General features: G+C 38.1%; 1 protein-coding gene across 1 annotated transcript in view; it reads right to left on the bottom strand.

The window, feature by feature from the left end:
• The window catches only part of COL9A2 (collagen type IX alpha 2 chain), a 447350-nt gene that overhangs the window by 291217 nt on the left and 133143 nt on the right, over window positions 1-22990 (bottom strand). Inside the window, exon 9 of the mRNA XM_044059964.1 lies at window positions 21521-21574. Within this exon, the coding sequence (XP_043915899.1) occupies window positions 21521-21574 (54 nt within the window). The remainder of the gene's footprint in view (window positions 1-21520; window positions 21575-22990) is intronic.

The following is a 22990-nucleotide window of genomic DNA, read 5'->3' on the forward strand; positions in this document are numbered from 1 at the left end:
CCCGTGCTGCTGATGCTTCTGCTAGTGCAGTCGGCCATTGGACAGTCTCTGAGCTGTAAAGGGTAACCATGAGGGCAAAGTTCACTGCAATTCTGTTTGAATTCTACCCATAGAATGTAAAAGAAAAGTATGGGCAGCAACTAAAATATGTTTTTTTTATGTTCTGTACAACGTGTTAGTGTTTCTGCATTAATCTGAGCGGTTAGAAATATTTTATCATTTCTTCTTCTCTAAAATGGCAAAATGGCGGTAAATATACCAAAGTGATTTTGTTTTTTGAGAAAGGCTTCTCCTTCCCATAGTGTGTGTGTGCGTGTGTGTGTGTGTGTGTGTGTGTGTGTGTGTGTGTGTGTGTGTGTGTGTGTGTGTGTGTGTGTGTGTGTGTGTGTGTGTTTAAAAATTTAAGACTGTCAGTTAAATATGCAAGATGGAATTTTATAAAAAAGGTAGTATTATTTAAATATTGTACAAATTCTTCCAATAATGCTTCATCTGCAACTCAGAAAAAAAATAGGGAAGGCTCCTCAATGCACTGGCCAAATTCCCTTGTAATATAAATACCACCTCAGGTGTCCCCTGAAAAGAGGCCAATAGCCTAATAGGGCTAACCCAGTCAATGATGCATAAATAAATAAACAGCATAAGATATAAACTGCTAGAATGAAAGTCAGAGCAAGATAGTATTTTTATTTAATGGATGGCAGAAATAATATAGGTCAGCCATGTATTTCTAAGTGAGAAATGCAACACAGAGATGCATTTATATGCCCAGTCATACACACCAGTGATAAAGGTATGATATGTAAACTATTAGAAAGGACTGGAACATTTTGTTGGCCTTTAAAGAAATAATAGATGTTATTGTCAAATATATTAGAGTTTGTTAAAAAAGTTGCACCAATTTAAAGGAATGGCTGCAATCCACTTCTACCTTAATAGCTGGAGCATGTCATAGCAAAATAATAAACACTTTCTGATGCAACAATGTGTGACTTGTAAAATCATATACATATATATATATATATATATATATATATATATATATATATATATATATATAAATGTATATATAAACCCATTTCTACATCCCCACATCCACCTACTAGTAAAATGTTTAGATATTCATTATTTGCAGATTGCGAAAGTTGTAATCTGGTTTATTTAGTATTTTGTTTTAAATGGTGATGCCTACTATGCAGGTAAATTGAATCGAAAGGATAAGAAAAGGCTATCTGATCACATCAGAAAGTAGATATAAGGCAGAGAGAGACAAATGCAGTTTAAAATCACATTGCTGACTTGCTGACCATGGCCAAGTGCATACCTTTGATTTTTATGGTAGTTTAATTGCTGAATATAAATAAGCTTGGTGGTGACATAGCTACTGAAATGCAAAGATGTGAATATAAATGGATTACTCATCTCAGAGCTAATACGCTACTTCTTTAAATGGCAACTATTCTCTCAAACTGGTTCTTAAAAATATCTTCTAATACATTAATAGCAGAGTATATAATCCCTTATATACGAATGTCTTTTATACGTAATTTACAGTGCAATAACCTCTATTTGGAAGAGAGTTTAACAAACAAGCATGTCCTTAAAGGGCTTAGACTGTTTAAATTCCCCAATGGCATGCAAGTTAATGACTGCAATTTAGAGGAACTTTTTGCATTATTCGACCGGTTTGGCTTGGACTTAATGGACTATATAATTAGAACTAACAACAAACATACCAAAGTACTGTTTGATGAGCTTGACAAACTTAATATATTGTCAAATGATTTATTGTTTGATGTAAATTTTGTGCAGTATGAATGTATTTTGAGAAAGTTGAAAAGAATGTTAAGGGAAACCTTGGGCGTAAAAAGAAGAAACTTTTAAGGGATTATTTAGATTACAGCAAGAAACAGATTTACACAAGGCCTAGATCCTTTGCAGGGGTGGAAGTTAACAGTGTAAGGCACAGTGGTGGATTACAAGTTAGTAACCCTGTACCTAATGGAGAAGTTTTGTATGATGAATATGACAACTATGATCAAACACAGGATGAATATAACATGAATTACCCTCCCCTAAGAAGGTCAGAATTTATTGAAAATAAAAATAAGCAAAAGCTTTTTTTAGAACAACACTACTCCCCAAGGAACAACAGGGGAAAGAACGGGAGGGGGTGTTTACAGGAACACACGCAGATAACACCATTGGATATAGTAGACAACATTGAAGTCAGTCGCAAAGGGAAATGTTTTACCTTTCAAGGGTTCAATGTTTACAATTGCACAGATCAAATAGTTGATTAAATACATTTTTCCATATATGCAACAACAAAGACCAACAGTGAGTCTACTTTAGAGAATTTTCTCCTAGGCATTAATATGAAGCTAACTAATTATGAAAAGGATTTGGTGGATAGAAAAAAATCAAAATTAACAAGAGACATAAGGGATTATGAACACAAGAGGGCGTTCGTGTTCCCTAACCATCAGAGGAGCCGAAAAAAGAGCGTATCCTTCCAAAAGGGAAATCAGGCCCCAGAACAACTAAGAAATAATAAGAACTTCCTGTCTGGCGAGAGTGGGGCATCATCATGGGAAGACGATGATAGAGAGAATTTTCCCGAATTACCAGGGGCAGCTAATTCGGAAGCCTTTCGAAAGACATATTCGGAAACCAACGGCCAGTATGTCAACTCTAGGAAAAGGGGATGGACCAATTCAGAACGCCACAGAGACTCGGGCGATGGACAATATAAGAAAGGTAGATGGACATAATTTGTATAACAACAAGTTTACTAATAGTTATGTAGTTAATCTGTCGAGCTATCAACTCGACAGTATTGAACTATCTATGCTGGAAAAAGGTCTTAAATTTGTACCCACTTGTTTCCCTAAAAAACATGAGCTTAAGGTTGAACTATTTCAGCTATGTCGGAAAATGTATCTAAGGGAATATTTCTTTAGGTTAAATAGTATCTCTGCTACGGATGTTAATTGTGATGCTAACTTAATATCTGATAGTGACGTGGATAGTGATGAGAGTTTCTACTCATGTCTATCTGATGAGGAAGGTGTAAATAATGCATATGGTTTACTGGATACTCATATGCTGAAAGCTATGAGTTATTTTATGCCTCCTTGTAAAAACCCTTATATACAGAAGATGGAATCTATGCTAAACATTATGGTAGACAAAGAATTGGAAGAATTCATTAATCAAAGGCATTTGTATAATTTAACAAAAATGGAATGGACAAAATTACAGCTATTAAGCAAGAATAACAACATAGTTTTTAAACCATCAGATAAAGGGGGAAAACTTGTTATATTGAATTCTTGCGATTATTATAGCATGTGCATGAAACATCTTGACAACAAAACTGTTTATTGTGAAACAAATGCGTTTTTCTTGAAGAAGGCTGAGGCCGACTTCACTGCTTTGTTACAAAAAGGTGTCAGGTTACATTATTTTACTAAAACAGATGTGGATCGGAAAATAAGTATAAAAAACAGTAAGGTTGCAAAGTTTTTTTGTTTACCGAAAATTCATAAAAATATGGACCAGCCACCTGGCCGTCCTATTGTTTCAGCTTTTGGCTACTTTACTTACAATCTCTGCACTGTGCTACATGAAATTTTAATGGAAAAAGTTATATTGCTACCTTCCTATATTGAAGACTCCTACGATTTCCTTCAAAAAATTAAAGATATATATTGGACTGAGGAAATGTATTTCATTACTGTAGATGTAGTGAGTCTTTACACTAATATTTCCCACATTTTGGGTTTGGAAGCTATAAAATTCTTTCTTGGTGACAGCCCAAAAACTCATTATATATTGGAACTAGTTGAATTTTGTCTAACCAATAATGTCTTTGAATTTAATGGAACTCTGTATAAACAGCTAACAGGTACAGCCATGGGAGCGGCCTTTGCGCCAGCCTATGCAAACTTATTTATGGGAATGTTTGAAAATGAATTTCTTTATAGACAATCCTTTTTTAAGAGTAATGTTATTAAGTACTTTAGATTTATAGACGACCTCATCTTCGTCTGTAAAGGTAATTATACTGCATCAGCACTCTTTATTCAGGATTTGAATAACAATAAGTTTGGCATTAGCTTTAGTGATATACAACGAGGGTGTCAGGTCAACTTCCTGGATATTTCCCTTAGAGGTAATAATGGCCATTTAATACATACTGGCATTTATAGAAAGTTTGACGAAATTAGTTGGAAAATGTGGGGCAATAGCTGTCACCCTTCCCACACGCTGACAGCTATACCTTATGGAGAATTTCTTAGAATAAAAAGACTAAATTCTGACACCAAATTAGCTTATAAGGAGGCTCTTAAAGTAGCTCAAATATTTATTGATAGAGGTTATAATTTAGTGAATATTAAAAACAGTTTTTGTAGAGTCTTTGAAAGTAATAATGCTACTAGTATATCTAGTAATTGTTACAATTACAATAGTTATAATATTCAAAAACATAATGAGGAGAAGATGTTTTTTGTTACTAAATATACTAATTTTTCATTTATTATAAACAAATTAATTATAGATTATTGGAATTTCATTAAGAGAGATATTTTTTCATTAAAAGACACAAGATTAATTATATCATACAAAAAAGGTAAAAGTATTCAAGACTTCTTAGTACACAGTATTTATAAGAAGCCTAACACTTGCAGCCTCAATAATGTGAAAATTGTAGGAACATTCCCTTGTGGAAAGTGTTCCGTCTGTAAACATATAGTGCCTGAGGTAGTTAAAATAAATGAGAAAAATTTCACTACCAGAGCTAAATACTCTTGTATGAGTAAGGGTGTTATATATGCTATATTTTGTAGTTGCCATAAATATTATATTGGTGAAACAAAGAGGATGTTAACAGATAGAATTAAAGAGCACATAAGAGATGTAAGGAACAATAAACTGAATAGTCCCGTTGCTGAACATTTTAATTCTGTACATCATGGCAACATTGATTGTTTAAAAACCACTATATTAGAACATGTTCCGCTGTATTATAATAATTGGGAATGGCAAAAGAATATACTGAGACAAAAGGAATCTATTTTAATTATGAAGTATGGTACCCTACATCCATATGGTATGAACAGAGAATGTAACTGGCAAAGTCTTATTTAGAATTGTGACTTTAAATATGCACTGTATCTTTTTTAATTATCTGATTGTATAATTGATTTATTGCTTCAATTTGTATATATTCTACAGTTTTTTAAGAGGGTTTTTGTTTTACTCTGTAAAGGCTGTTGGCCGAGGCGCTAGAGACAAGATTTGTTCGAATTGAATAAATTTTACTATTTTGGAAGGTAGAGCTGGGACTCACTGTTGGTCTTTGTTGTTGCATATATTTATATCTTGCTTTTTGTTGTTTCATTACATTTTTCCATCTTTAGAAAAGATTTCAAGTTTGTACCTGTCTTCAGGTTAATGCAGCGGATATAATAACAGAACTTAAACTTTTTACACGTAAACTTAATTTGAATGTTTTGTTTAAAGGACAACAAGATAACATTACTCCACAAAAGTCAAGGTCTGAGAAAAAAAAAGTTATTTCAGCCCCCCTTTGTACCCTATTAAACAAGCTTTTGAAAAAGCTTGTGAGGGTGATATCCACAAGGAACTTAACTGTGGTTCCATTAACAAATATTTTAATCTTAATAAAGAAGAACATTTTTTGATAAACAGACTAAGACAGGATGATTCAGTGAGAATAATGAAACCCGATAAGGAAGGTGGGATTGTCCTGTTTAACAAACTGGATTATGTGAATGAACTCACTATGACATTTTTTGACACTGACAAGTACCAAATGTCATCCAGGAACGAGGTACATCTAGCACACAGAAAAAAATTCACTATTCTTAGAAGATTCCCTTTTTCAAAATGCTATTTCTGAGGACTTATATGAATTCCTCAAAACTGACCAAACCCTAATACCTATTACTTTTGGCATCCCGAAGATACATAAAAATGTTCAACATCCACCCTTCAGGGTTATCATCTCAGCCCAAAATAGTTCCACCTACTCCTTGTGTACCTTTGTAGACAAGATTTTGAAAGAGTCATTAAAACCTGTACATTATTTACTCAAGGACTCTTGGGGTTTCCTAACTAAATTCAACACTAGGTGGTACACAGACAATTGCATTTTCTCCACAATAGATGTGGTTGACCTTTTTACCTCTATCCCCCACTGAGTGGGTTTAGAACTCTTTTATGAAGCTATTAGGGAACTTACAGCCCTCAGTGACAATATCATTAACTTTATTATGGCAACTATGGACTATATTTTGTTCAATAATTTTTTCACATTTGAAGGAGAATATTATAAACAGGTGCAGAGTGTAGCAATGGGGGCTACTTGTGCCCCCATGTATGCAAACCTGGTATTATACACCTGGGAGAAAAATATATTTTCACCAGTGAGTTTAGTCAGTTGTGGTGCACAAATTTTCGTTATTTGGATGACATATTTATCCTTTGGAAGGATGACCAGACAGACATCACAGGTTTCCTGGACCATGTTAACCAGGTATGTGCTTATTTCAAATTTACATCCCACTGCTCTTACGACATCATCAATGATTTAGATGTGACTATTTTTAAGGATAGAGAGACTGGTACTTTTGTATCAAAAGATCTTCAGAAAAGAAATCTGCTCTAACAGTTATTTAGATTTTCATAGTTGCCACCCTTTACACAACAAGAAACATATCTTCAAAGGACAGTTAGTGAGGGCAGCTAAAATGTGTTCCAATAAGGAGACATTCAAGGATGAACTAATGGTTATAACAAACATATTTAAATTGAGAGACTACCCAGATAAACTTTTAACAAACATTGGTAACAAACTATTGGATGGTTGGGGTAATAAGTACAAACCACTTCTTTGTAGTGGGATCTTGGTATCCCAAACTGACAATTTTCAAAATACGAGTAGTGCAAGGTTCAGTATGGGCATGGTTATACCACATGGAGAGGGTGAAAGAGTAGTCAGAAATATATTAAAAAAGAACTGGAACATTTTTAGAGGCAAACAGGAGATTTTTAACATCTTGGGCTCTTCTCCAACTTTTGTCTACAAAACAGGATGTAACATCAAATTTTTGATGGAATACCCAACACCAAACCCCCCCTCCCTGAGTTTTAAGGGTACAACTAGGTGTGGACATTGTAACCAGTGTCCCTACATTTTGGACAGGGTTGTGATTTATATTGAAGGAATTAGGAAAGTTATTAAACTGCAGAAGAGTAGCTGCAATACAAAAGGTGTTATTTATACTAGTATTTGCCAAACATATGTTCATAGGTTCATAGGCTGGTACTAGGCTATCGGCCCTAGGGCCTATACAAGCCTAGCCATAACAATTCCCTGGATATTTCTTCCCACAATATTTACTTTCCTGGACCCCTGTCTAGCAGGTCAACTGACGTGATCCCTGGGGTGAATTTCCTATCTTCCATCCAATCGTTCCTTTTGAAGAGGGCCAATGAGGCGCTCTGCTTGACATGTATGGGCAGTCTATTCCAGAGTGTGGGGAGTCTCTGGGTCAGGAACCTATCCCTCCAGCATGTTTTGTTCATTGTGATGACAAGGTTTAGATCCCTGGAGCGTTTGGCTCTGAGAGATTGGGATTTCTTTAAGTGGAGTATGTCCAACAGCTCAGGGTTTGACATGGCCTTGTATGTTAAGCAGAGAGTGCCTCTGAGTAGACGATATGCCACAGAGTATAGCTGGAGTTTTTTTTAGATGGTCAGCATAGGGCATCTGCTTTAGGCCTGTGATTCTTTTAGTGTGGTATTTCTGTGGCCTTTCCAGCTGTTGCAGATGTCTTGTGAGGTACATACTAAATGGGGCGTTGTATAATGGGTCTAATGAGGGATGAGTACAGTGGGACAATGACCTCCTTTTTTCTGGATGAAAAGCCCTTAGTGATGAGGTGTGCCACATAGAAGGATTTCCTGACTGTTGTGGCGATGTGGTTATCGAAGGTGAGACCACTGTCCACCTGTGTTCCTAAGTCTATCATCACACTTTCAGTGTTTAGTGTACTGCCACCTATGTGGTAATTCATGGGTACATGGTTTTTCCCCAAAGGGGATAAATATACATTTCTTGGCATTAAGCTTGAGCCCATGGCTCTGGCACCAAGCATCTGTTTCTGTAAGGCCCTTCTGTAGAATATCCACATCATTTGGGGATTCAATAATGGCTCCCAGTTTGCAGTCATCTGTGAACTTTATTAGCCAGAGTCCCTTAGTGTTGGCCTGTACTTCAAAGAAGTAGATGCCAAACAAGAGCTGTCCCAGGACTGAACCCTGAGGTACTCCACTTGTCACTTGTCTGGAGCTGGATTTGGAGTTGGCTACTTTTACAGTCTGGGTTCCAGGGGCGGCCCATGCTATTGGACTGCCAGACTGTAGCCCCTCCCCAGCTGTAAAAAAGAAAGAAAAGAAAATAGAAAAGAAGAAAATAAAATTAAAAAAAGATCGCAAATAGCGGACCTTCGCACATGCACACTTGCAGCATTTCTGATATCCAGACTGCTGCTGAGACAGTCTGGAGCATGCGCAGACTGTCTCAGCAGCAGTCCAGATTAGGGAACATTCAAGAGCAGAGATCCCAGAAGTCTATGCAGTTGTAACTGCATAGACTGTCACTGGAAAGGGATCGGCCTCAGACTGCAATGTCGGCAGGCTGGGATTCTCGTCGGGGGAAGAACATCTCATGGGCTGTGGTGGATTTAATGCTCCAACGGACATAGGGAAGGATGTAGTGTGCAGGCGGGCTTGTAATGCTCAAACGGCTGTGGATTTAATGCTGCAACGAAGGGATCTACATCTATCCAGGTAGGGTGTGCGTGTGTGTGTGTGTGTGTGTGTGTGTGTGTGTGTGTGTGTGTGTGTGTGTGTGTGTGTGTGTGTGTAAATTGCCCCAGGTGCTACATGGTGGTGGGTAGAGAATAAGGCTTGAACCCTGCACCCAGGTGGCAAGAGCCTGAATTCCCTACCCACCACCATTTGTAAAAACGTTGCAGATTTTTCCCTCATACTTGTTCTGTTCCTCATAAAATCTGTGGTTTCCGTATTTTTGTGTCCTTACAAAGCCATTAGTGCATTGGTGCAGTGGTAGCATTGTTGCCTGACAGCTACATGTTCTCTGGTTTTATTCTTGGCTGGGGTGCCTTACCTTCTGTGTGGAGTCTGTATGCCCTCCCTGTTTTTGTTTCCTCTAGTGTCCTCCCATCTTACAAAGACATGTGTCTGTCTGGAGTGTTTCTCCCTGGGCCTCTGCTAAAAATTAGCTTTTGTTCCAAGTCAGACTTTCCTGGGTAACAAATGTTAAAAATGACACACATCTGAATATCAGTCTTCATATTCTTCAGAAAGTGCATGGTAACACAAAAGCTTTTATTCTAGCAATTTTCTAAGTGTATAAGATGGATATTTGAAATTTGTCCCTATTTTTGGGATTGTATTCCCCCATTATTGGCTTCATCCAGGTTTTGTGCTAAGGTTGAGAGCTATGGTAAGAACTGAATTCACTGAATATGTTTGGGGGCTATATTCCCCCATTACTGGCTTTGTCTGGGTGTTTTTTTGCTAATAGGTTGAGAGCTATGGTGAGAACTGAATTCACTGAATGTTTGGGGGCTGTATTCACCCATTATTGGCTTTGTTCAGGTGTTTTGTGCTAAGAGGTTGACAGCTATGGTGAGAACTGAATTCACTAAATGGTAGCCATTTAAGTTTCCATCTTCCTCTTTCACAAAACAGCTGATTTGGCATAGTGGTATGTTGCTCTGACTGTTTTGCACAGGGTTCCCTGGGTTCAAGACGTGGCAGTGACATGTATGGTGGTAACACAGCATTTTATTCTAGCAACTTTCCAACATTATACAAGCAATGTTTAAAATGTGTCCCTGGTTTTTGACCCCCCCCCCAAATAAATTCTGGCTTTTTCCAGATTTCTTGTGCTGCAAAGTTCAGAGATACAGCTGAGTGTCGAGTAGATTTTACATTGAGCTGAGAGCTGCAGGGGAACAAAAGTTTAGTGCTGCTTATGCTAAGTCTGCTTGCATTGTTAATAGCACAACAGGTAGTGTACTTGCTTTCGATGCAGAAGGCTGTGGGTTCTACTCCCACAGTAAGTAGATGCATTGTTGATACTGTACTGTGTTGTAAAGGGGGTGGATGCTGCAGTCCTTTTTAGCAAAGATACCTAGTAACTATGAACCTGTTATCAGTTTGCTATCCATTCCCTATTGCGGTATTACTAGCTTATCATTTTTTAATGCATGCAACATAGACAATTTATTCTTCAAGGGCAACAGGCACTTTATTTGTAGATGAAACAATGACATATAAAGTTGTTTGCTAGCAGCAACCTCTTTATTAGTTACAGATTTCTTTAATGTGGATTTTACTACTTCAGAGATTGTGCATATTTACTGATATTGGTGGACTATAGAAGGTTGAGTAGACTTTTTATGATGGAAATGTTCTGAATTGGGCAGTTTTGTCATTGGTGTATGCATTTTGTTTCATTGTTTCCTGGAAAAATTTTCACAACAATAAATTTAAATTGCCCTCTAACAACTGTACTGTATTGTACAAGGAATATAATGTAATACAGTCAGGAAGGTGTATGAAAGAGCTTGTGTATGTTTCATGTTCAAAGGGCCTATGATTTTGAAAAAAGCCCACAGTTAATCTTTATCTGCCACTGACAAATTGTATTTTCCTTGAATGTTGGTTTCAATGCTGTTTTAATGCATGTGAGTTTCAAGGGCAGAGAAGTTTTAATGCTAAGTCTATTTTCATTGTGAGACTGCATTGCTTTGTTTAACAGATATCTATTAGAGTTTTATGCTGTAAAATGCAAAATAAAACTTTCAAATGAAATCTAAATCATCGCAGAAGTAAAGCAGTATGCACATTATAGTGTTTATGGTAAATGGGGCAAAATAACCAAGGAATGGGATATTGGAATGGCTGCAGGGGGAGGCTCCATTCGACCATGATCTTGTGAGGGGCGGGGGTAGCAAACTCAGCCAGCCCCGGTTGAACTATACCTCTCAGTTGTCCATATGCTTGCAGAATGAATAGATATTTGCTTCTTATTTTTGGTTTGTTCCTCATAAAATTTGTGATTTTCCAGCAAATCATTTAGGAATGAAGTCACTAAATGACAGACATTGAGTTTCAGACGTCATAACCTTCAGTAAAATGCATGCTAATGCAAGACCTGTTATTCTATCAACTGTCTTAAGTTTATACAAGATCAATTTTTAGTAGTGTTTGTATGTTCCCCCAATATATTTGGCCTTGTCCAGATTTCCTGCATTAAGAGGTTGAGAGGTATGTGCAAATCACTTTGTAGAATTAGGAATATCCAAACCTCTCCATTGTCCCCAATTTTGACTCAAAATGATGCTCTCACCTAATAATCCCTCCTCAAAATGGCAATTTTGGAAGAAAGCGTGGAGGGTTTACAATTATATATAACTGTAATGATCAGAGTTATAGATTACTTTTATTTCAAAAATGCATGTAGATGCTCTTATTTTGTTAGCTGCTCAAGTTAACAGTGTTAATATTAAAAATGTGTCCCTTTTTTGACAGGTTTCCAGCTGTATTGTGTAGCAACTTTATATTTTTGCAACACATTTTGGTCTGTAAAATTGTGGTTTTCTGGTAAGTTAGTGGCAAGTCATTAAAGATTGAAGTTAGAAAATAATGACAGACATTTGAGTTTCAGATTTCATACCCTTCAGAAAATTCGTACTAATGCAAGACCTACTACTGTTCTATTATCTAAGTTAATAAGAGCAATATTTAAAAATTGTCCTTATTTTTGGGCCTGTGTCCCACTTCTAGTTCTATGTATGACTTTGTCCAAATTTCTTGCTCTGAAGTTGAGATGTATGAGTGTCAGAGCCATCACCATCAGTCAGAGACATTTCAAACTGTGACCTACTTGTTGCACCCCACTCCCCATTGTAGTGGCTCTGGATGTGTCCAAGGAAGGCAAGAAGCAGTTATGCAGTGTAAGTGTGCAGAGTATTCCCCTATCCAAGGTAGACCACAAGTACAACTGTGGCTTTTCATCTGTCCTTGTTTTTGCAGAATGATCTGGTTTTCTGTCATATTTTTATACTGTTGATTTATGCTTCTTATTATTCAGAAAATACATGCTGTCACAGTGCCCTGTTGCTCTGTTTAAGTAGCAATGATTTAATGACCATCAGGTAAGCTTGTCGGAGATTGTAAGATGTAAGTAAGCTTTAATAAGCATACCGTTAAAGAATTACCAGCATTGAAAGCCTTTTCGTTGTTGCCATGCCAAGAATATTTACATAACTAGATAATGTATAAGCCTTGGGTATTGAAATGCATATGACAGTATTTGTAATAAAAGGACAGGATTACAGTATTTTCAGAAGCTCATTACATTTGTTGGAGACTTGCAGTCATCTTTTGTTGGAGACTTGCAGTCATCTTTGCAGGCTTTACCCGTAAACTAAACAGAATGCCAATCTATCATGTGTGGTCCATAACTTGTGCAGGAATCCTTTAAGCAATTTATCTTGAGCTTGTTTCTTGTTTGCTGTTCATTTTTTACTTTGATCATGTCTTCCCCATGAAATAAGTAGATAGTTGAGTCAGGCAGCAGGTCTTTTTTGGATAAGAAACATTTTTACAAGTGGGGGTATCACAGAGATTGCTACTTTCAGCATGTTACTTGGTAATTTTATAAAGCTGAATATAAATTATAATTAGAACTGCAGTGCAAGGAGTAGTGGTTTGAGTTGAGTGCTGCTTGTTTTTTTTATACTTGATTTTGACTGGCATTCCAGTAATGTATTTAAAAAGCAATTTATTTTTTCATGCCTCACAACCTGTTTCCATCTGAATATCAAGTAAGTTGTCATGTAGCCAATGCATTGAAATATATTTTCCTTCTGCACTTCATTTTGTCTTGATTGGACTCTCGTAATGACTGTTTGGCACCCAGGGCAGCGTATTCAATTAAAGTTCCAGTTGTTGTGGTTTTGAGCATAGCTCCACCCCCTTTCTAGTTGGCCACACCCCTTCCCATTGGCCCCACCCATTCAGCTGTCTCCTGCAGCCCTCCATTAATTTGAAGTCACCAGCTGCCACTGCTGGGTTCTGTCAGTAAACCAGTTGGCAACCCATCGAGTGACGTAGGGATTTATGCCCAGCTTAGTAAGCTTATCTATGATTCCAGAGTGGGGGATGGTGTCAAAGGCCTTGACGAGGTCCAGATAAACTGTGTTGACCATCTTACCCTCGGCCACAGCTCTGCAGACTGATTCAAAGAAGTCAATCAGGTTCAGGAGGCAAGATTGGCCCTTCACAAACCCAAACTGGGTGGGGTCCAGTGTTTGAAGGTTGCCAATGTCTTTGTTTATAAGTTCCATGATAATGTGTTCCATGCCCTTGCATATCAGGTTCATCAGAATGATGGGATGGTAGTTTCTGGGATCCAAGGTGGATCCTCCCTTGTGGAGTGGGATAACTGTAGCTGTGCGCCACTCAGTGGGCACGAAGCCTGAGGTGAGGCTATGATTAAACATGACACTTAGGTGAGGTGCCAGTTCATTTTGTAGTTCATGTAGTACACAAGCTGGGATGTCATCTAGTCCCATGGATGCTGTATTCTTAGCTTTGGAGAGTGCGGTTTCTACCTGTGTGGCCATGATTACCAGAATTTGGCAATCTTTTGGTATTAAGATGAGCCCTTTAGGGGATGAGAGGGGGGAGAAGTTGGCACTAAATCGATCTGCCAGGATATTGGCATTATCCTTGGGATCAGTATATTTAATGCCATTGTGTTGTAGCTCAGAGCAGATCTGAGCATTGCCATTTAGATTCTTGACATAACTATAGAATGCCTTGTGGTTGTCTTTGGAATCTTGGCAATTATATTTTCATAACTAGCTTTGGAGGATTTTATGAGGGATCTCAGCTTCTTACTGAGGCTGGTAAGAGAGTTTTTTGCATCCTGGGATTTTCCTCTTTTCTGCAACAGTTTCTTCCTTCTGTTGTATAGTTTGTTTATAGCAGGGGACCACCAGATTTGCTTCCTTTTTTTGGAGGAGAATGTCTTGATTCTGTTTGGGATGGCACAATTCATGCACGAATGGATGTGCTCATACAGTGCCTTAGTGTAGGATTCAGCAGTCGAACTTTTAGCTCCCGTCTGCATGGGTGTCATGAAGTTTGTCACTTCTGTCTTGAGTAGCATGAAGTTGGCTTTGGAGAAGTTTTTAAGTAGGTTTCCTTACTAGGGGGTGGGGATGGGATGTGGATGTCAAGGGTGATTTCCTTTTGGCCAGACCTGACCAATGAGGGGGTAACCACTGGTGTGGAGCATCTATCTCCCATGTTGGTAATGACCAGGTCTAGGATATTGGAGCCCCTGGTGGACAATGGATTAGTTCATCCAGGGCATTGGAATTTATGAATTCCAAGAACCATTAGGAGAAGGTGTTGGTATCCGAGTAGTTTTCCCAGTTAATGGCAGGGTAGTTGAAATCACCCAGTATTAGGGTGTTTGGGTGTATCTTAATATTTTCCAGTATATTTAGAAAGGTGTAGTGAGAATCTTGGGGTATGGTGGGGGATCTGTAGCAAGCTACAATTTGGACTGCAGTCTTACCTAGTGTTAGTTGCACCTGGAGAATTTCAGATGCATTGTGTTGGGTAACTAGCCTGGAGGTGTGAATATCCTTGGTGAATATGGACACTCCTCCACCTTTAGTGTTTTGGTCTTGGTTTGGTGGCCAAAAAGTGTGGTAAGAGTTGTAGCCTGGTATTGCAGGGGTACTCTCTGGAGCCTTGAACCAGGTCTCAGTTACTGCACAGATATTGATGTTCCATTTTTAGGAGTGCCTTGAAAGAGAGTGCATTTTGAGTTTTAGATTTCTAGCATTGAGTAGCATTATCTTCAGATTTTGCATGCTTGTATCTGTTACAGTGGTGGTTTGTCCTTTGAACCTTGCCTAAAAAAAGGCACTATAGGGGTAGCAAGACCTTTAGTCAGTAACCTAAATCCCAGGGATGGCAGGTGCAGACCATCTCTGGCAAAGCATCATGGTCTGTTGATCATGTCAGCCCAGACAGACAGATACTAGATCCCCTTTGAATGACACCAGAAACTTAGCCAATTGTTGAAGTCAATCATTTGTCCTTATACTGTGGTATCATTCTGGCTGAAGGCAGGATGCTACTCAGGGCTAGGGTCATACCTGCCTGGGCCACAGGATCCAAGAGCTCTTCCATGTCTCTTTTCAAGTAGTCCAGGGAGGTACATCTCAAGTCATTCACTCCAGCATGGACAATGATAGACTCGCATTTGTACTTGTGGAGTGACTTGAGTGCATGCGTTATGTGGCAGATCCTGGCACCCGACAGGCATCTGACTGTAATTTTCTCCTTGTTCAGCCGGGTGAGTGGGACATCAGTGTGCCTGACTATAGTCACCAATGACTAAAGTGTTGGGTACGTTGTCTTGCCTTAGGGGCTGTTGTTGAGTGGACACTGGTATTTTAAGCTGTGTCACTTTGGTTGTGACTGGTGTTTGCATTTCAGCTTCGGAGGTCCTTGTCGCTTGAATTTCTATGTGAGGAAAACTGAGAGATGACACAGAACTAGGATATATGAACATATGTATGCTATAGTCAAATGGAATTCGACTAATGCATTTTACAAACACACATAACCTAACTTTACATTTGGCATTCTAGAAGTGGTACCACAGAACATCAGGGGTGGGTAATGGGAACTTCAATTAGATTTGGAAGAACTTCACTGGATAATCAAACTAAATGCAAATAGTATACCAGGTCTTAATGACCATGTCCCACTACTTCCTGTTTTGAAGAAAAGAGCTTTGGTACTTTAAAACAGTTCTATATATTACGTTTTTAAGACATTTAACAATTTCATTCATAAAAGTTTTATTTTACAACTTTAATATTTAAAACAACACTTTTCTGCTGTGTATGGTAACATGTTTTTGCATAACTGAGATTTTGCAATTTTTATTATGGTATTGTTTTGATGAGTATATGCTTTTAAATGTGTCATCATTGTTTAATTGAATAATTGTTATTAAGGAAGGATATAAAAGTATGATTCATTGAATGCTTCATTTGTTCTGATGAAGTCTTAGAGTGAATACTAAGGGATGAAAGCGCTTAACGTTTGGAGTTAAATGGTTTTGAAATAAATCTGTTTTCATACAAAAACTTTTTGGTATGGCGCTTATGGTGGACTTGAGCCCTGGAGCACTTTCTTTCATTTTTTATTTGTTTTATCTAAGTGCTTTTTTCAAACTTTTTTTGTTGTTATATGTCTTTTATATTCTGTCTTTTTTAATTAACATTTACTTTTACATTTTAAAAAAATGAGTAAAGTAGCTTCATAACATGAAAGCTTAGGTATATCTTATTTGTCTGTGTGTTTTGGTAAATGTCCTTCATTATGTGTTACTTTTCCAACTATATTTGTTGAATGCTGATACAACCGTTGCATATAAGCAAAAGGACATAATACAGAATACAGTATTTCAGCAATAGTCCATAGCAGTCATAAGAGTTACAATGAGATACACTCCCGCCTCGTAATGATTAGTCACAAGAATGCAGACTATGATGAGCAAAGTTTCCAGGCTTGCTAGAATACATTCTATCACGACTCTTACCCTCTGCCGTAGTGTATTGTGGCTATACCACTGTACATTCACATCCTCCCATTCCTTTACAGTGCAGGAAGTGTTCAGCTGAGTTCATCTGATTGTCAGAATGGAACGAAATAAACGGTTTGCAGTTTCCTGTATAAAGGGCAGTTTGGTCCATCTACACTAATCCATCTATTTTATTTATTGATTTCTTTTTTACTGCTATAGTTAATTTTTCTTTTTGGTGACTTTTAGTATATGCACTGAAGAATAGTTTCATTGTTGATGTTTTTAAGGACATGAATATACCATTCAGTGCTACTCTGAGGAATAACTATTAGAGCTATGAAAACAAAGCTAAGCTACAAGCAAAGCTAGCTATGAAAACAACATTGCCACTAATTCTGACAACCACAAAGCAATCTATAGCTATGTCAAGAATCTTGATGGTAACACCCAGATCTGCCCTGAGTTACAGCACAACGGCACGAAAATTATAGAACCAACTGATATTGCCAACTTCTTGGCAGATAGGTTCAGTGCTAACTTTACCCCCCCTCACCCCCTAAAGGGCCCATATCTAAACAGGAAGAATGCAGAGTCCCTGTAATTACAACTACGCAGGTAAAAGCTGCACTCTCTAAAGCCAAAAACGCAACATCCATGGGACCGGACAACATCCCAGGCTGCGTTTTAAACAAACTTCAGAATGAACTGGCTACCCACTTAAGCACCATGTTCAGTAATACCCTCACATCGGCCTTTGTGCCCACTGAATTGTGCACAGCAACAGTTATTCCACTCCACAAAGGGAGAGACACCACTGATCCCAGGAACTATCGACCTACTAGCCTGAAGAGCCTGGTCTGCAAGGCCATGGAACATATCATCATGGAACTCATAAATAAAGACATTGGTAACCTCCAAACTCTGGATCCCACCCAGTTTGGGTTTGTGAAATGCAGATCATGCCTCCTGAACCTGATCGACTTCTTTGAGGCAGTCACCAAAGCCGTAAATGAGGGTAAGATGGTTCACACAGCCTATCTTGACCTCGCCAAGGCTTTCAACACCATCCCCCATTCTGGAATTATAGCTAAACTCACTAAACTAGGTATAAATCCCTACATCACAAGATGGGTTGCCAACTGGCTCACTGACAGAACCCACACTGTAAAAGTTGCAGACTCCAAATCTGACCTCAAACCAGTGACAAGTGTAGTACCACAGGGTTCAGTCCTGGGACCTCGCCTGTTTGGTATCTACTTCTATGAAGTACAGGCTAACACAGAAGGCCTCTGGCTAATGAAGTTCGCAGATGACTGCAAACTAGGAGCCATAGTCAAGTCCCCAAATGATGTGGACATCCTACAGAAGGGCCTCGCTGAGACAAATGCCTGGTGTCAGAGCCATGGCCTCAAGCTCAATGCCAAAAAGGGCAGTGTCATCCATTTTGGTAAAAACTCTGTACCCATGAACAACCACATAGGCAGCAATCTACTTAACACCAAATGTGTGATAAGAGACCTTGGGACCCAGGTGGACAGTAGTCTCCCCTTTGATGGTCAAATTGCCACAGTAGTCAGGAAGTCCTTCTACATGGCACACCTCATCATAAAAGGGTTCTCATCCAAAAAAAAGAAGTCATTGTTCCCCTCTACTCAACACTCATTAGACCCATTATAGAGTACAACGCCACTTTTGGAATGTACCTCACAAGATATCTGCAGCAGCTGGAAAGGCCACAGAAGTACCTCACAAAGAGGATTACTGGCCTCAAACAAATGCCCTACACTGACCATCTCAAAAATCAACAGCTTTATTCCGTAGCATTTCGCTTACTCTGAGGTGATCTCTGCCTAACATTATAAAGCTATGTCAAACCCAGAGCTGTTGGACATGCTACACCTAAAGAAATCCCAATCCCTCCAAGCTACATGGTCTAGGGACCTAAACCTTGTCACCACAATAAACAGGACATGCTGGAGGGATAGATTCCTGTCCCAGAGACTTCCCATACTCTGGAACAGGCTACCCATCTATGGCAAGCAAAGTTCTTCTTTAGCACTCTTCAAGAAAAATCTTGATGAGTGGATGGGAAGTAGGAAATACACCCCGGGAATCACGTCTGTGTCTCTGCTCAACAGTGGCACAGGAAAATAACTTTCTTGGGTGGCGTAAGCCAGGGAACCTTGTTGGCTAGACTTACGTAGGCCCTTGGGTCAATAGCCTAGTGCCTACTATGAACCAATGATTGTCTGGTTTCATAGGCACATATTTAAAAATGTTGCAAAGTATGGCACATTGATATATTTTTTGGCACATTAGAAGAATACAAATATGATTTTGAATAGAGGGAGCACACAAAGTACTTTGTTTACGTCTTTCAAACAAAAACTGAAGTATTAAAGACAGAACGCTATTTAGCAACTGCAAGTTGGTTATGTGGACTGGATTAATTTGCTCTTCATCAAGATGATTGTTTGTTGTGTCGTGTGTGAAAACCTGAAGTCTATTAAATCAGTTTGGTATTTTAGTGTTACAACTGTTCAAAGTTAAGAAGGTAATAGGTTGCTTATGGGTGTGATATAAATATAGCAGTGAAAATATTTTAGGACTTACTCCAACTGGAACATTGGATTAGCCAATCAAAAGTTTTTCTGTCTGATAACTTAGATAATTTACATTCATCTCTGCAGACCATGGTGTATTTATGCACTAATACCTGGCAGACATAGGGGTTATTGTCGTCTTTAATCCTTACTGGTCAGGTTATATCCTGCAGGTGATGCATAAAGTATAAAATGCTCTATCCAGGATACAATAAATTTTGTGATTTTTATTTTCAGGTCTAAGTTGTACAATTAATGAACATGTACAGATGCCTCTTTAGAAATCATGCGGCTCAGAGCTTGATGTCAGCTGAGGCTATTATAGTAGTTATAATCACTTTATATGTTTCCTATAACCCAGTTCCACAGATAAATAAAAGACCGACTATGACAAAAGTCTGACTAGTGTCTCTGTTGGCTGCTGGATTTGGTGTGGGAAAGGAAAGTAGTGGCATGGCCTTGTTGACTCAGTATTTATAAGGGGTAGTGTGTGGAAGTGCATATCCAAGGGACATAATCCCATGGCTGAAACCCCTGTGGGGACTGAAAACCCCATAGGAGTGATGGCCTCAGGGGAAGCATGGTTCACCTAAGAGGTTATATCAAGCACTCACTCAATAAAATATGCATACTTGCTGATGTCCATTTCATGCCACACCTTCAATGTATTATTGCATATGCACTTTGGGGTTCTGGTCATGTAAGGAAAACGCCTGATGGCCTAAATGACAGCCCTTCCCTTAGTCAACTCTCACCCCCAGTAAAATGAAAGGGATGGGTCAAAGGCTGACAGTGGGTAGCTGATTGTCTGCAGACATTGGGAGAGAAAAACTGTCACAAAATATGATTTTCATGTATTGATGAAGTTCAGGAATTTGCATGAGTAAGTAGTTGCGGACAGCTTTGGATCAGTTTCTTTGATATGCAGTGAGGATGTTTAAAGCCATACATATTCACAAAATGTCTATAACAAGCCATACAGCTATGAGGCATTCTTTTCCCATTCAGTTTATGCTTACTACATGAGCTAATACTGTTTCTGATGTATTTAATGACTGGATACTTACATTTTAATATGTGTTGCTGTAGCATTGTTTGTTTCCCACATACCTTTCTGGTCTGTTTTTTAAATCCACTTAAATTCCTGCTTTGTTTTAGGGGTAATTTGCTGATTACTCCATAATCACAGAGGGCACTATCATAAAATAATACAGTTTTCTGTTTACAGTAATATTAAGTTGAAGGACGGGCTTTCAGTCCTTCTGTTAAGAATTAAAACAGAGAGAGGGCACTGTATCATAAAATGCTACATTTTCTGTTTACAGTAATATTAAGTTGAAAGACAGGCCTTCAGTCCTTCATGATTTCTAGTTGGTTAAGTTTTAAAACAGAGATCGTGAAAGGAACAAGCTAACTAATGCATTAAAAATTAAACACAACTCATCATTCTGTATCTATGTGAGACTAAAGGTAACAAATTGGATTTTAGACATTTTTGTCAAGATCTTTGCTTTGCTATTTCTTTTATTGAAGCATCTTTGAAGAGTCACTATTTGCATAGAATCAAAAATGAGTAAAATACACCATTGTATTCAAGAGTTAACAGGCCTGCTGTTTTATACAGGGCAAGTAATATACTATGTTGCCTCTTTAATTAATAGAGAAAGTGAATTACTTATAGTTGACAGATGAAGTAAATTACCCTGTAGAATTTTCTTACCACAGAGTAGTTAGTATGATCAAAGAGCATGTCTTTGCTCATTAATGTTCCCAAATCTATTTGCCTTACCACTGGAAGAAACTCTTTTTCCCAACCTTAGGACTAATGATATTGCCCAATAGTGTGCACTCCTGTTGCTCCTTATGGTCAGTATGCCATGGTTTATTTCCAGAAGTAGTGCTTATAATTTCTGGGCATGATCTAGACAAACTTGTGTAACTGCTGAATAAAATTATTATGTCTTAGTCAAACAGCATCACTATGTCATAGCATCAAAAAGAAATCATGTCTTTGAATTGCCATCACTGTTGTGCAAGCAGCCATATTTATCCAATGTCACTAAAAAGTATTTTTTACTATTTACTGTTTAGCCTCAGACAATGTATCTGTACAAAACAACTGTGGCATTGATTGTAATTATGAAAATGTAAAAGGCAAAATACTTACAGGGGGTCCAGGCAGGCCAGGGGGACCTGGGGGTCCTGTTCCTCCACGCACACCCTAATGAGACAAAAAGAAATAAGATTTAATTACCAAGATTGTGATTTGACTACTATTACAACTACAATGCTTTCATATGTCAAATCAGGTGTTTATGTTTCATTTCATGCCTATATATAAGGTTTCTTGTTAATAAGTGTGACAAGCCCTCTTTTTACCTTGTGGCAGTAACTAAGGAGTCTCAATCCTCACCACTGTTTCCGGTAAGGGAGTATCACTAACTGCAGGGATAGAAATACACAATTTCCCCTAAGAGTATACTGGAAATATGTTCTAAACCTAGGACTGGACTATATGCTTCACTCCAGGTTCCCAAATGAGTCTCCACGCTAACCACTGCAGAGCCCTGTGTCCCAGTTCTAGGTATCTGACACACTCACTGTTAAATGTCTGATATTCACACATGCACACACTCTTGGTAAAGACTAACACAGATTTACCTCTTGTGTTTCTTTGCCCAAATTACAAAGTAACAGCTTCCACCAGTCAAATACCACAATACCCTTCAAAAGGTGTGTAAAATTTATATTGGGTAAAAATAGATATTGAAACGAATAGTAGCATGTATCCCAAGTAGTAAGGCTCTTCAGAGTGGCCCTGGTGTTATCACAATAAGCATAAACACTCTTAGGTTATTAAAAAATATTAACTAAATAACTAGCCACAATGAGATGTAGTAAATACTTAATAATAAATAAAAGGATTTAAAACATGTAAATACTGAATTACTGAGTCCAATAAACATCAGAGCTTTACACACCAGAAATATGAAAATAATACTGTAGGATAAATATCACATTGATTCTAAAAAAACTCTTACTATCTAGCTGTAGTTCCCTGACTACCTGAAGATTAACTGTCCCTATCTAATCTAAATAACTAAGCAAGACAAGATTATGCTCTTACTTTGGCAAGGTAAAATAAAAATTGATGTCTACATTCCAGGTTGTTGTCTGTCCTCCATGACTGGAGCAACTACTTTCCTGAAAACAACTGGACTACTATTGCTGAACATCTCTGGAAAACAGCTATTGAACAATAACTAAATAACTGACTCAGAACCTGCTTTTTATAGTAGATCTTTTTCAAAAGTAACAGGAAGCTGCCATGAGAATTTTATTCTCATATCAGGCTTTGAAAAGTAAATAAACAGCTGTAGTGAAGATTCTGTTCTCTCAACCCTGGCACACAATGACATCACATCTAGGTTAGCTGACTGTGGCATAACATGCATTCAGAATTCTCCCCACAAAGAACATGTACATTTGGTCAGCCAGAAGAACACTGTTTGATGTTCAAAAATCTTTCATAAATCAAAGTGATAATCAAAGGACAAACTTATTTACAAAATTATACCTAGTCATGCTGGCATATGTATCACAGAGTAGTTTACCATTATTTACAATTATTTACTGC

This window comes from Protopterus annectens, chromosome 1.part2 (genome assembly GCF_019279795.1).
Source record: "Protopterus annectens isolate FY-2018-M chromosome 1.part2, PAN1.0, whole genome shotgun sequence".
In the NCBI taxonomy this organism is placed as follows: Eukaryota; Metazoa; Chordata; order Ceratodontiformes; family Protopteridae; genus Protopterus; species Protopterus annectens.